Source organism: Dryas octopetala, chromosome 8 (assembly GCF_963921425.1).
Source record: "Dryas octopetala chromosome 8, drDryOcto1.1, whole genome shotgun sequence".
In the NCBI taxonomy this organism is placed as follows: Eukaryota; Viridiplantae; Streptophyta; class Magnoliopsida; order Rosales; family Rosaceae; genus Dryas; species Dryas octopetala.
The window spans coordinates 9,795,308-9,811,051 of record NC_141373.1 but is presented as its reverse complement, the minus strand read 5'-3'; the positions used below and the strand labels follow the sequence as shown (position 1 = coordinate 9,811,051).

General features: G+C 35.3%; 2 protein-coding genes across 2 annotated transcripts; one reads left to right on the top strand and one right to left on the bottom strand.

Annotated features, from left to right (window-relative positions):
• Positions 1-955: 955 nt before the first annotated feature.
• On the bottom strand, positions 956-5,887 carry LOC147277020 (phosphatidylinositol/phosphatidylcholine transfer protein SFH3-like). The gene is made up of 14 exons (XM_086252868.1): positions 5,842-5,887; positions 4,447-4,696; positions 4,243-4,342; positions 3,832-4,098; positions 3,495-3,572; positions 3,270-3,371; positions 3,130-3,179; positions 2,699-2,798; positions 2,501-2,593; positions 2,264-2,353; positions 1,918-2,041; positions 1,456-1,835; positions 1,247-1,327; positions 956-1,144 (listed from the first exon to the last, which is right to left on the bottom strand). Exons 1-14 carry the CDS (start codon positions 5,885-5,887, stop codon positions 1,127-1,129), a joined length of 1,779 nt encoding a protein of 592 aa, XP_086108994.1. The 3' UTR covers positions 956-1,126.
• A 3,200-nt stretch (positions 5,888-9,087) lies between these two features.
• On the top strand, positions 9,088-13,872 carry LOC147277019 (diaminopimelate decarboxylase 1, chloroplastic-like). The gene is made up of 8 exons (XM_086253496.1): positions 9,088-9,638; positions 9,838-10,012; positions 10,977-11,126; positions 11,538-11,699; positions 12,323-12,508; positions 13,065-13,187; positions 13,321-13,410; positions 13,508-13,872. The coding sequence occupies exons 1-8, from the start codon at positions 9,139-9,141 to the stop codon at positions 13,586-13,588; spliced, it is 1,467 nt and encodes a 488-aa protein (XP_086109622.1). The 5' UTR covers positions 9,088-9,138; the 3' UTR covers positions 13,589-13,872.
• Positions 13,873-15,744: the final 1,872 nt, after the last annotated feature.

Genomic DNA, 15,744 nt, shown 5'->3' with positions numbered 1-15,744 from the left:
GCAAATATGAGACATAAACAATCCGAAGATGGTGTTTGATTTATGCATGAGTAGCATCATTTTCATCCTATGTACGTGCAAGCTGCTCAAGATATTTCACAACTAAAAGCATCATATTTTCTGATGCAGAAGTTTATATTTCAATAGCAAAAGATCATTTTCTCCAACAATAAGGTTGTTGCGGAAATCAATGAGCAATCAGAAACACAAAAGCAATGCCAAAAATCAAAATGTTGACATTAATAATAAAACAGGTGATAGAACACAAATTAGCAGATTATCATTGATTTTTATTTGATACGAACCTGAAAATGATACCACCTGCTAACCAGAATGATTAAAATACGAATCGGATTAGTATTAAACATGAATAACGCAATTTTGACACAACAAAATTGTTTAATTGACCTGTATAAGAAACTGTCTAATTTGTTGTCTCCTTTCTTTTCCATTTCCTATTTGTTTAATTTGCACAACAAATTAACACGAATAACGTGATTTCCAAACCTAGCTAATTCATGGACTACTTTGTTACATGTTATCGGTTCAAACTGAAATCGACCTTGCTCCAACTCCATTGCTGAAGCCTTCACCAAATGAACTAAATCCCCTCTGCCGCCATAGAGTCCTCTTCTGCCTTCAGCATGTGGAACACATGTTGGGCTTCAGATTCAACTATAACTGAGTCAAAATCTGCATCTTTTGCAAATTGCATTCCTTCCAAATAGCTCTTAGCTCCATAGTTTTTGGTAATACGTACCCCAGCGATGGCTTTGCCACAGCTGCCAACATCTCTAATAATTATTCCAATCTTTTGTGGATGCTCCCTTCCTCAGTGCTTGTAGTTCCACAGCTTTTGAAGGAGTCTGCATATTTGGATGGTGATTTTTGGTTGCTACATTGGAACTCCTCATATTACAACAATGTCTGCTGTATAACACCAGTTCACTGCTTGAAGCTTTCCAATGCAAGGTAGAATTTCTGTCATTCCAAATAGTCCGACACAGATAGGCAAACATTTCCACTTCATCTGTCTCGAGAGCCATGCAAACCTGAGCCAGAAAATCCGCAAAGCTGTCCCCTTCCAGTCACCAGGCCACACAAGAAAATGCTTCCATGGATCACCTCACCAAGAGAAGGGGTTCTGGAATTACACTCCAAAAAACTAGAAGGTGAAACACTTACATAGATCTGAATACACATAACTTGAACTGGTTAAGCAAATATTAGGTATTTAGTCACATACCAACTTCTTTTTTTTCTTCTTCTTCTTTTTATCAAGGTAGGCTACAAGCTCCTCTTGTTGAACTAGGATGTCCTCAAGTGCCTGCAAAAACAAAAAAGAATATGTACATGATTACATTTAGTTTTATCTAGATTTAGATTTCCCTTATCTGGTTTACATTTTTGTATGCAGATTTCAATAACAGAACTCAAGAATATCAAGATGATTACCTTCTTGGTTGCTGACAGCTCTTGTTCCAAGGCATTGACTCGGTTGAGAGCAGCATTCAACATTTCCTCATCCTTGGGTGGCATAACTGCTGGTTTCTTGCTGATAAAAATCACTTGCTCCTCCAGTTCAGCCATGCGCTTCATCATGTTCATGTAGTCATTGCTGGAGGTGGCAGGGGCAGGCAACTGGTGGCCTTTAACCACCATTCCATTGTAGTAAGCGGTGTTTACATAGAGCGCACCCTCAGTGAGTTTCTTTGGCATGTTTCGTATAAATCCAATCATGGTGACAATACTCATGACAAAGGCCATGATTCCATATACAAAGTGATTGCTTAATCCTTCAAGATCCTTCCAAGAATCATGCACAGGGAAGCAATCTGTTGCTTTGGAAGAGAAAGAAATATAATTTAGCATCAACATTTGAAAGAATAAGCATTATATCAATTACATTATATATACCTTTACTGGGGACAAGTTTATGATATTGAACTGATTTAGGCCAAGTTGCATCCGCAGCCACGTCAACCATTGGCATAAAGTTGTCGTGTTCATAGGCCCTATTGCACGTTTTGGTGATTGGAACCTGTAAAAGACAAAGCAAATGAGCACATCAAATGATAAAGGCACAGACCACATAAAAGTACAGGATATGGACTCTTTTTTATATGGGTTGTAAAACTGAATTTTGGTTCATATGAAAAAAAAAAAAAAAAAAAGAAGAAGAAGAAATTGCAAATAGCCACGCCCTTATTAGTCGCAAAAGTTAAAAGTATGATGCTAAAAGGTATCACGTAAGTTCTCATACTTCTTGAGGCAAAGAAAAGAGTTTTGGATGCTCCGCTTGACATTGCATGTCAGCCTCTGGAACAATTTCTGAGTTGGGAGAATCGCATCTCTTCATGTTGCAGCATAGCAAAAGAAAATAGCAGTAAAATAGAAAGTCAGGCAAATTGATCTTTTATAAAAACTGAGACAAGAGGTAAGAAGGGAGGCCATAAACACAAAAAAATGAAAAGACAAACTTGATCCAAGGTCTGAGTACCTTTGAGCATGCCTTCTCATCTTCAGAGGTTGTCTTCTCCTCACTGTCTGCCAAACTTCTCCTTTTGCATTTGGCCTCGCCATTCTGAACCATCTGGTTCATCAAAATAACTGATTTCATGATCTTTTGTTCGCATTAGACTATGAAAAATAGATTAAAGATATTACAATTAAAGAAAGTCAATTAGTAGTAAATCACCTTCATTAGTTCTGGATCATTCCATGGGCCCTTATCAGAACACATACAGCCACCCTTATCAGCACAAGTACAAGTACCACCCAAAAACTCTGGCAGCTCGCTGCAGGTACATTATAAGGATGATGTGTTATGAAAGAAATATGAAGTTAATACAATATTATGTTACTAATCAAATATATTCCCCCATAATTAATGTGGATCAGGAGGCTTGCTAAGCTTAGCTTGAACTACATATGGACTAAGGCATGCACGGTCACAGCAAAATGAAGAACTGAATTGAAGAAAATATATCTGTTAAAGTTAGAGCATCCACCCCAAAACCAATTGGCAATGGATGAAGAGACTTAGGATCTTATACTGTGATACAAGGCTTTAAATACCAATGTGGGACTCTTATATTCTCAATCATATTTTCCAACAAGGATACTTACCTAGCATCAATTATTTCAAGCAACTTGCTTTGGTATTTGTTTCCCAGAACCTGATGCATATTCACCAACTCGTTTAGCACCATTACCATATCAAAATCTTGAATTGGCACTAGTTTACGGTAAACAATAGATTTGCTTACATGTATCTTTGCAGTGGCCTTGGGATCAAGGAAGGATTTCACAGTGTTCCACAAAAGTCTAAATCCAGAACCAGCATTGATGATGAACATACGATTCAGGGTCTACAGTAAACAAAAGACTCAGTAAGTGTCATTGCAATACAAAGTCTACCTTTCATGCCAGGGAAGTAAACCAAGAAGATTGTTACACTCAAACTTGAAATGATACAGCTTTTTACAGGATACCTCAGGATAATTGTCACCATCAACCTTCTGAAGACACTGGATAAGTTCCCTTGCAGTTTTGTTTAAACTAGCAAGCCCCTGCACAACAATTATATGAACTAACAATTACCTCCCTTAAAATTAAAATGGATGGAAAGATAAAATGAAATTATAGATCTCCACAAACTTCACAATAAAATAAACATCATGGTTAACATAACATCCCACTTATTAGATGCAACTACTAACTAGCAGATCTCCACAAGCTAGTGCAAATCTGACCTCAAAGATCAGTATGTCTACAATATAATTGGTTATCTTCAATTGGCTTAGATTAAAAGCAAAAGTTTTCACGTACCACTCCTTGTACATCCAGAATAGTGGTGCTCTGATCAATGTGCTTCTTTGCTGCAATAGAACAGGCAGGGAATTTACAAACAAAGGTCCTCTCAAACTCCCGTACGTGGTACTTCACGTAGCGGTCCATTGTTGTCACTTGCAGCAGCTTGTTAGAATCGACTTGGCCAAGTCTCTCAATGTAGACTGGTCGTCCATCCTTATCAACTCCATGATGTCCTTGTGGATAGCATTTTAACACTTCATCAATTTCCTTGAAATCAAAGTCCTTAACAAAATAACCAAATTCATCAATTCCTTAAAATCGAAGTCCTTAACAATATAACCAAAGGAAAAGTTCAGACACATAGATAGTAGTCAAAGTAGATGCTCTCCACTATATGGCATGTTCAATAGAAAGATTGCAGAATACCTGCATAATAGTGTCAGCACCAAATTCCTTCCTCCACTGGAGCATATCAGCCCACATTTGCTTTGTTTTCTCAAAGTCAAACTTCCAGGCCCTTAAAAATCTGTACCATCATAATGAAAATAACAATCTATTCATAATAAGATAATAGCAACTTAACCATCGCTAATTGTTAATGCCAATTAACCAAAACCATGAATAAGTAACCTTAGCATCATATGATGATCATCATGTTTTGAGGGGAGTAGTTCTTCCAAGATAAGTGCTTGGCGAAATGCATCCACCGCCTTTAATTCCTCTGCATCAATGTCATCCTCAATAGGGACAGACATTACCCTACCGTTCTTTCGACCCTTCTTAGTAAAGGAATTCCTAAACTTAGAGGAGACATTAATTGTCTTCTTATTAAGATGCCCGAGCCTCATTTTCCTCTCATCTTCAGGGTTTTCTTCATGAACTGCACAGAATAATGAAGATAAATTGACTCACAAACAGAAGGTTTATTTCTCGGAAGAAACAAAAAAAGGAAGCTTAAAATCCTTTTCTCCCATAAAGTGATATATGAAAATGAAACCAAAGTGAAATGATTACAATCCCCATTCCCCATAATAGCAGTGAGCATGTACATTGCTAAAGGTAAAAGGCAAGGCTAAATGCAAGATTTAGCTATTGCCTTTGGCCAAAAGCACAAATTTATATATTGTTAAAGGCTAAAAGCAAAAGGTAAGATATTTAATTTATTAAGTATATTCATATATACTTTTATAAATTAATATAGTTTAATAATTATATCATTGTCCCCTACAAGAAGACATCATCTTCTCTTCTCTCCAACCGCGCGCCGACACACGTGAACTCCACTATCTCACAATCACCTACTTTTCTCTCTTATGGGCTCCACTTGTCTTGGCAAGGCAAAAGGCAATAGCAAGATTTTGGGACAAATTTAGCCAAGAATCTTGCCATGGCAAGAATTGCCTTGCATTTGGCCCAATAATGTAGAGGTTTTTTCACATTTTAGGCTAAATCTTGCATTTAGCCTAGCAATGCACATGCTCTAAAGAAGAAACTGATTTGAATTGAGGGAAACCCAACAATATGGTTCTGATAAACCAAATAATCAAATTTATAAACCATGAATCTAGCAAACGATTTTAACAAGCAAATATCTTTTTCCAATTGCTCTGTATATGTTATGCCTATTTGTGGGATATATCTACTTGTAAAGGATATATTCTTGAACCATCTCTAGAAATATCATAACATGACTATCTCCAATGTCTAAAAAAAAAAAAAGAATAAAGATGTATGCTTGCAGTGAGCTATGTACCAAGAAGTAAAACTCAGCAAGCTGTATTGAGCTTGATTAGGGAAAATTTTTTGATCTTATTCCTTACGAGATGGAAAACTAAGAACTCCAAAATTGATTAATCCAATTGCAGAAAGACCACATATATAACCACCAAAACTATATATTCAGTTCAATAAAAATGATTAAGCCCATATATGGGTCTCACATAAACCTAAAGTTCATGACAATTGACAAAGATTGAGGAATAACGCATGCAAGATACAAATATGGGATTGCAGGTTATCACTTACCAGATTTAAGGTGTGGGTCAAGAGGTCCCAAAATAGTGTCACACATGATTGATGATGCCTTGTAACTTGTAAGGAGAGGAGAGAATACCTCTTCAGTTTTCACAAGAATGTAGGGAGCTTACTAGCCTAGAGAGAAAATGGTAAGCATATATTTATATCACAAAAAAGAGGATGACATGACTTAACCTAAAAGGGTAAGAGAGAGAGAGAGAGAGAGAGAGAGAGAGACATACAAGAAGAGGTTTTGTTTGATTTCCATGGACATGGTCTACAGACTGCAGTGCTGGCCAGTGTTGGGGTTTCTGTTGGAGGAAAAGGTGAGTCTGCGAAATATTGGAAGCCACTCCTTTCAATCTCAATCTTTTTCCCATGGAAGTTAACCAACTTTTCCCAACGGCTCTGCCCATTTTTCGCGCTAAATCTACCACAACACTTATCTATCATTTTAGGACAACGGTACTCAACAAACTCTAGTCAACTCTTTGTCCAACTTCTAACATAAAATACAGTCTTGTTATACAAGGTATCACTCCACGTAGGAGAGTTGGGGATTTTTTTTTTTCTTTAAAAACTTAAAATAAACACCACACTGAAAGCTTGGAGACCGAAAGAAATGGACAATTTCAATTATTAAATTACAGAGTGGACACCACATCTCAAATAGAACTCAATCAAAGCCGAATGTGAGTAATCGGTTATATAACTTAGGTATAAATTCAATTTAGAGACATAATTATATATGCTATTTCAACGGGGTCCATGAACTTTCAAATATTTCAAATATACACCTGATTTATTATGTAAATTAAAAAATGAAATTTCGTCAATCAATTTATTGAGAGATCAGTTAAATGTCAGCTTAGCTTTTGTTAACGGGGATTAATTGGCGACGTGACACCAACTCAGCATACATTTCCCGCCAAATGAGCAACACATGTCCACTTGACACGGGCCCACACACCCATCACCTCTTTTCCGCTTGTCAAACGCTCTCCTGGCCATTTAGTCTCCCAAAAACATCACGTTTTTCCCTAAATTCAAATATAAATCTCTCACTTGTATTCAACGAGCGAGAAAAAGATGATGAGTTTGTGGACCCGTGTCAGGGGTTAAGTGGATCTGTGTCGCTCATTTGGAGGGAAATGAGCGACACGGGTCCACCTAACCCCTGACACGGGCCCATAAACTCTCTCTATTATTATTAAATTGTGGGCTTATGTTGCTCATTTGGCGAAAAATATTTGCTGAGATAGCGCCACGTCGCCAAGTAATCTCGGTCAACAAAAGCCAAGTTGTTATTTAATTGATCTCTCAACGAATCAATGGATAAAAATTCATTTTTCAATTTAGATAATAGATCGGGTGTATATTTGAAATATTTTAAAGTTCATGAACTCTGTTGAAATAGTTTATATAGTTATGTGTCTAAATTGAATTTATGTCTATAACTTATATATAAGATTTGGATTAATTTTGGTTAATTTTGAATAAATTCTACAGTACAATATGTCATACAACTGAGAGCTTTCTTTAGTATAGGTATGTATACAAATATATATGACAAATGATGGTGTAAGATCGGTTATATATGGAATTTGGACTAAGTTTGAGAAATTTCTACAATACAATCGATCAGGAGGTTTTTGGTATAATATTTGTAGTGGGTGAATTTGTGGCATTATATTTTTTATACAAGTTTTTATTAGAGTCAATTCCATATATAATTTCAACGATTCGAAACGTTTATTTTTATTTTTAAAGGAAAATTTTTTCAATGTAATCGATACATCGTCACGTTGTGTAACCAATCTAACGTGTAAGGGTATTACTGAACGGTATATTTATATTAGTAGGGTATAATATTAATAACATTCACCCATATTATGACACATATACTGGTTACACTACGTAGCGGTGTATCGGTTACACTAAAAAATTTCTACCATTAAAGGATCATTTTTACAAAAAATTAGGTAAATCGAAAATCATTTACCTACAAAGATTAAATGGTCAACAAAATAAACACTTAAAATATTGACAATTTAATCTTATATGGTAAATAGTTTCTGTTTTACTTAATTTTTTGTAAGGATGATCTCTTAATAGAGACCTAAAAAATAAACGATTCGAATCGTTGAACTCATATATAGAGTGTCACATTAAAAATTTGTATAAAAAATAAGATGTCATGGATCATTCTTCATAGAGATAATTAGTCTTAGATTTTTTAGAAAAATAGTTTTTAGATGGAGATCAGGGGTGTTTTAAAATTTATAAGAAAATTCTTTTAATTCATAATAAAGTTATTCCCCTATTTGAAGAGTATTTCCCTCTATTTGAAAGGTATTTCCCCTCCTAGGGTATAGAGTGGGTTTTGTAAAGGCTGCATGTTAGGTTTTAATTTCGCCCAAAATCTTGAAGTTAAAATCTGACATAAAGCCGTCAAAAAAAAAAAAATGACTTAATTAAAAATCCGAAATCACTACCGGTCTTAGTATAAAAAAGACTCGTAAAATGAACTAAACTCTAAGTCTCTCTTCTTCGTATTTGTATATAATAAAAATATATTGAATGATAGAAAATTTATACTCTAATAATGAAAAAATAAATTCAACATTCAAAAAAACAAAAAATATAACAATATGACATTTGATAACTGTATTGTAAAATTTTTTACATCCAACCGGTCTTTAATCTTTAAACATGACAAGTTAATTGTTTTCTCGAATAATAATGACCATTAAATGTGATTTCAATAATTAGATGGGAGCTCCCCAACGCAGCACTCTTGCAAATCATTCATCATCATCAACCTCCCCACCATCATAGCCGGTCTTATTCCCCTCCCAACCATTGTATCAGTCATTTTTCTATATCTTCCTCCATTCCAATTGATCAACGGCTGTAGATCATTTCACATCTATTCAGCATACTAGAACTCCGCAGAGGATAAAATCTTATAAGAGTTCGTTGCTAGAATGGACTAGGGAATCAGGGATGGCCAAAAATACCCATGAGGCGGGTACCCGCAAACCTATACCAATACCCGCCTTGTATCCGAATATAATGTAATGGGACGTGTTTCTAATGGGTATTACCCGGACCCGTCCCACCTCAACGCGGGTTTTGTAAAAGTTCTCGAAACCCGCCCCTCGTAGAGCACGCCCAGTGGGTACCCAAGCCCACGGGTAATATGGTCCCTCCCTGACGTGGCCCTTTGTGCAGTTGCCTTTTTATCAGTCAAAAGCAGCTCAGCTCACCACAGTCCCTCTACTACTTCTTCTTCTTCATCTGTCAATGGCGGCTACACAGCTTCATTGCCACACCCCATCATCCTTCTCCAAACCCCTAAAACACCCTCTAAACAGAAACCCATTTTCCCAAATCGCCATCCCTCCACTCAGAATCAAACCCTCCCTAAAACCCCTTGTTCTCAATGCCGTGCTTTCTCAAAACCCTTCCAAAACCCTAGCCCAAGACCCTCAAACGACCCCGTTTAAGCACTGCTTCTCCAAATCCTCGGATGGGTTTCTCTACTGTGAGGGCCTCAAGGTGCAGGAGGTCATCGATTCCGTTGAGAGACGGCCTTTCTACCTCTACAGCAAGCCTCAGATCACGAGAAACGTTGAGGCTTATAAGGAGGCCTTGGAGGGCTTGAGCTCTGTTATTGGGTATGCTATCAAAGCCAACAATAATTTCAAGATTTTGGAGCATTTGAGGCTTTTGGGTTGTGGTGCTGTGCTCGTTAGTGGAAATGAGCTCAGGTTGGCTCTTCGAGCTGGGTTTGACCCCACTAGGTAAAATTTTATATACCCATGTAATTTTATTTGTTTATATTATGCTTTTTTGTGTTACATTTTTTCATCTTAGTATCAACTATTAAGTCGCTTTGACCTTGTCAATCATCTTGCTTTGTGATATGTTTATCTATTATTTGAATAATTCTTTGCTTAGTTTAACTGTGTTTCACAATGCTTGTACATTTTGTTTGAGCAGGTGCATTTTTAATGGGAATGGAAAATTGGTGGAGGACTTGGTGTTGGCTGCCCAAGAAGGTGTTTTTATCAATGTTGATAGTGAATTCGACTTGGAAAATATTGTTTCTGCTGCAAGAATTGCTGGCAAGAGGGTCAATGTTCTACTTCGGATCAACCCAGATGTGGACCCTCAGGTATGCCATTACTACATTGTGATGATATTCATAAATCAAGGCCCTGGATATGTTGGACATGTGGGATTTTTAGTGTGCTTATAAGAAAAATTAGGAAATAAAATCTTTAGCTGAAAGCCATTATTTGGCCATTGCAATGCTTGAGCGAAAACTCCATATATTAGGTTCATGCTGCGTCATAACTCTATAATCATGGTTTCCTAAATATTTAAAGTTCTAGAACTTGGTTTATCCAATGGTGAGGCCATCCAAGAATGCATTGCAGTCTAGGAAAGAAGGTATAGAATTCCAATCAGCACTTAGTAAACTTACTACTTTAGTATTAAATACAATATAGTAACCTATATTTATTGGTCAGATGTCCTTGTTGTACTATAAACCTCGTATTAATCACAATCTGGATATTTGGCACTTGGGTATGAATCTATCTCAAAATTAAGTGTGGCAAGGCAAATTTCAATTTTAAGCATTTTGACATCAATTTTAAGCTTACTCTGGAATTCAGGATGCATCTCTATCAACAAATTAAGATCAGTGCATCAGGTGCCTCTAAATCAACAAATTTTGTGGCTAGAAATGTCAAATTAATGAATATCTTCATTTTTTTTTTCCTTTTCCACTATGCATGTCAAAGAAGGAGAAAAATTTAGGCACTTTTCAGAACAAGAGAATCCTATGAATTAGAACTGAACTGAAACAGCAACAAGTTCCAGTGTGACCAAAAAAAGTTTTATATTAAAAATTGGACCATTTGAATATACAAGATGAGGTACTTTTTGATTAATCAGGACTTTGAATGTATCTTCTATGCAAACCACCCCTACCCCACGAGTTTCTTCAGTTTCCATACCAAGTTCAGGCTATTGTTTGAATGTTATTCTAAAGTTGTCTATAATAATGGTTTGACGTTTACATTAATCTTAAACCATTTCTATACTGTTGACTATGTGTGTTATTTTCTTAGGTTCATCCTTATGTTGCCACTGGAAACAAGAATTCCAAATTTGGTATTAGAAATGAGAAGCTGCAATGGTTTTTGGATGCTGTGAAGGCGCATCCTGATGAGCTAAAGCTTGTTGGGGCCCATTGTCATCTTGGATCCACCATTACCAAGGTATGCTGATGACTCTGTGTTCATATCCTTTTCTAACATCTTTATAAATTTTTCAAATCCGTGTTTGTATGAGTAATTCTGGAATAAGCTAACCTAAACCATAATAACCAAATGGTTTTTACTTCATAATAATAGAGTTCACAAATTTTAAAAGTGAACCTTGACAGAAGTTACAAATGTGTCTGGATGTCTAATTTGTGTATTGCCAATTCAGCTAGTCAGTGGTTGTTGCTTGGCAGACATTATTATCTGCCATTTATTTTTCCTATTGCTCTGTACAGTATTGTTAACCTCCAATTTTTCTTTTTGTTGTTTTCTGATAATCCGTCTTAATTGATTTTCAGTTGCTGTCCATATTGCTATTACAAAATCTAAAGCTCTCTTTTTTTCTTTTTCTTTTTGTATTATCAGGTGGATATATTTCGGGATGCTGCAGTTCTTATGGTTAAATACATTGACGAAATCCGAGCTCAAGGTTTTGAAGTTAATTACTTAAACATTGGTGGTGGACTTGGTATAGATTACCATCATTCTGGTGCTGTGCTTCCAACACCCAGAGATCTCATTAATACTGTGAGTATCATCTCTTTGAATCTTGCTTTTTAGTATGCAATTCATGTGTGCATGAGTGATGGGATACTAGGTTAATTTAGTTTTAAAAAAAAGGGTGTTCTTTACCCTGCAGTATGCACTTGCATGATACGGTGCTGCTTGAAACCTCAAGTGTAGACTACTGACTTCTGTTTTGTCCTTGGGACCATACAGATTAAAGGTTTGAAATGAGATGATTTAGAATGGGTCTTATAATGTTGAGTCCATGCATGACAGTTGCATCTACTTTTTTTACAAGAATGTATAGCCTCTTTAAGGATTTGGCTTATGAAGATCATATTAATTTTATTAGGGATTAGCTGCCCATGTCAATCTGTAATGTTTTTGTTCCAAGCTTATCATTAGTCATACCAATATGCCAGGTCTAGACTGTCTAGTATGGATCTTTGTTTTTTATATATTTCCTGGACTCTTAGAATTCCCTTCAGATTTTCTTACTACAGTAATCGAGGCTTGGCCCCCCTTGTGGGTTTTGTAAATTTGTAATTAAGAGAACTAACAGTTTTTTGTATCTTTATTTTTGTTCTTTCTTGATTGATGTGAAATTTCACTGAATTTCTTCAACATTGATGTTGATGGTGTAGGTTCGTGAGGTGGTCCTATCACGAGATCTAAATCTTATCATTGAACCTGGAAGATCACTTATTGCAAATTCTTGCTGCTTTGTCAATCGAGTAACAGGGGTCAAGACAAATGGCACCAAAAACTTTATTGTGATAGATGGCAGCATGGCAGAACTTATTCGTCCTAGTCTCTATGGTGCTTATCAAGTAAGTTTTCAAGTTTAGTCAACTGCTGTTGATATCAAATTCATTAATGTTAAGTCAAAAATTTTCCTTGCATGAGAAAAAATAAAAGTAATCCATGATGTAGACCTCTTGGATCTTATTGTTTGTGTTGTCTGCGTGTAAATCATTTTTTTCATCTAGTGGTTTTACTGTGTTCCTTTTCTTTACTTTGTGTATAAAACGGTTATCAACATTGTATCAATACTCTAGGTGTCTTGTCAAGTGCTTTTATTATAACTTTTTGAGTTCATTGTTCTTGATTTACCTTTGACCAAAATTTGTATGGTGGCCTTATCTCATATTCTTAAAATCATCTGTTGTATTAATGCATTAGAAAGTTCTAGAGTGTTGTAATATTACACTCCTATTGTTCTTCATATTAGCTATAATGTTCGAAAAATCATAGGCAGTGACATAAAATGTATTGAACTCATAGCTCCCTTCTTTAAGACTTACCCTTTTGTTTTTGGTTTGGGTCACAATTGACTTGTTGCCATTTCTTTTTTTCGGTACATGACTTGTTCGAATTTGATTGCAGCATATAGAGCTCGTTTCTCCTCCACCACCTGATGCTGAGATCTCTACTTTTGATGTGGTTGGCCCTGTCTGCGAGTCTGCAGATTTCTTAGGGAAGGATAGAGAACTTCCAACTCCACCCAAGGTAATTTGTATACTTTTTTATGGGAGGGTCACAGCTATAGAAATGACAATGATCTTCTCAAGTGTTATGCTCTGGATCTTTCCTTCTTTTGGATTTTGGTGCTTGATTTCTGAACTAGAGTTTCCCATTGCAGGGAGCTGGTCTGGTTGTTCATGATGCAGGTGCTTACTGCATGAGCATGGCCTCGACTTACAATCTTAAAATGCGTCCTCCAGAATATTGGGTATGGAATTGTGACTACAAACTATCTCTACACACCAACACCAACACCCATTCTCTTTCCTTAAACTTATTTGTCTGAGTTTTTGCAATGTTTTCAGGTTGAAGAAGATGGGTCAGTGGCCAAGATCCGACATGGAGAGACATTTGAAGACCATATGCGATTCTTTGAGGGTCTTTGATTGCGAGAGCTTTGATAGTCAGTTGCCAGTTAGAAAGGCCAGAAATTTTCTCTTAATTCATGGTTGTTTTGTTTTTTTTTTTTTTTTTGTAACACTAGAAATGTTGTTTTGGAAGTTAGCAGCTGCATAGAGTTTATGCCACCTTAATTTGTGTACTCACCAGACCTTATTACTTTATTAGCCATGAGAGGAAGCAGAAGAAAGATTGATAAGCATTGAATAATGTATGTAACTATTTACACCTTTCAACTACATAATCAAGGAGTTTGATGGTGTTGGCTCTACCATGTCAATGAGTTAGATGGTGTAGGCTCCATATGCTTTTAATGGTATACTACTCACCTGTGGACTAACATATGTATCACAGTGAAGTATCCATTTTCCAGGTCCAAGGAGAGTTTGGGTTAGAAATTAGAATGACTTGTTTATTTTTGATACATGAGTTAGATGGTGCAATTCTATTTTATAAAGGCCTTTTAGTACAAATAGCCCTTCAGGTTTCACCAAAACATCAATTTGGTCCCTAAAGTGCAATTTCAATTAATGTAATCCCTAATTTTTGCCGCTGAACATCAATTTGGTTCCTCCGTTCACTTCTATTTAATTTTCTGTTTAAAATATCATTTTTCAAGGCAAATATAGACAAACTTTGAAAATTTGTCAGAAATAGTTCTAGACACGAAAAAAAATTTCAAAAATTTCTACGAACTTGTTTTGACTACTATTATTTTTATATAGGGTCAAATTATCAAATTAACATTTAGTATTTTCTAGAAAATTTGGAATTCTAAACTAATTTCTTGAAAATTAAAATAAACTTTTGTTTTAATTTGACCCCATATAAAAATAGTACTAGTCAAGACGAGTCTGTAGAAAGCTTCGGGGAATTTTTTCAATTCTCAAATTATTTTTGGCGAATTTTTAAAGTGTCTAAGAATATAAAGATGTATTTGCCCTTGAAAAAATGGTATTTTAAACGGAAAATTAAATAAAATTAGACGGAGGGACCAAATTGATGTTTGGTGGCAAAGATGAGAGATGACATTGAGTGAAAATACACTTTTAGGACCAAATTGATATTTGAATAAAAGTTGAAGGACTATCTGTAATAAAAATGTCTTTTATAAAATTTAGTGATTGTGTACATGCCTAATCTCCCTGGTGGCCTTAATGACATAAAAAATGGGCCATGGTGTCCATTGACCATTGGCTTATTTTCCTCGTGTTCAAGCCTCATCAATTTATATCCTAAACTAAGGGGGGTGTATTCAAGTAAGATTTTAATGGACTTTTGTAGAGTTTTTAAAAGTTATTGACTTTGGTAGAGTTGATGAATTTTTAATGACTTTCATAAACTCCACATAGGCTTTGACAGAATTATATTTAGAGTTTCTCTGACTTTCCTCATAGATTTTGAAGGATTTTTATAGACTTCTAATAACTTTGATATAATTTTTTATTATTTCTTTTAGGATTTCTCCAATATGTTTTTTATTTTTTTGTCCTCCGTGAGTGCGTAGAATGGGGATGAGCTTCAAGACCAAGATGCATGTGTTATAAATTGTCCTAATATTGCAAACAATATAAAAAGTTAGGACTAAAATTGTAGGGACCAAAATTATTTTGTTCCATAATTTATTATAAGTGTTCTGAATTTTATGTTTTTATGTTGTTAGACTGTCAAATATTATGTTTTAACGAGTTGTTAGAATTCGTCTAATTGAATTGACAGGTTGAGAACATTATATAATGTGGTAGTAACATTATTTTTCAAATTATGAATATATAATCTTGTGATTTTGTTGAGTACTTAAAGACTGTGAAGTGGTTGGTTTGAATATCTTACTGTTACATTGTATTGTGGCAACGCTGTTGGTTCCAACCCAGGATGAGGAGTCAATTAAATATAAGAGAAAAAAAAAATTAATATAAGAGGATATAGTAAATAGAAAAAAATAAATTAAGAGGTGGATGAAAAAATAAGATTAGGGGGTTTAGCATCACTCTTTAAAAAATAAATAAATACAACTTTTTTAATAAATTTTTAATATTTGAAATCCTTTGAAATCTGCAGGGGGAACTCTGAAGAATTATTGACTTTAATATAACATAATTTACACTACAAAATCCATGAAAGTCTTTTAAAGTCTATCATT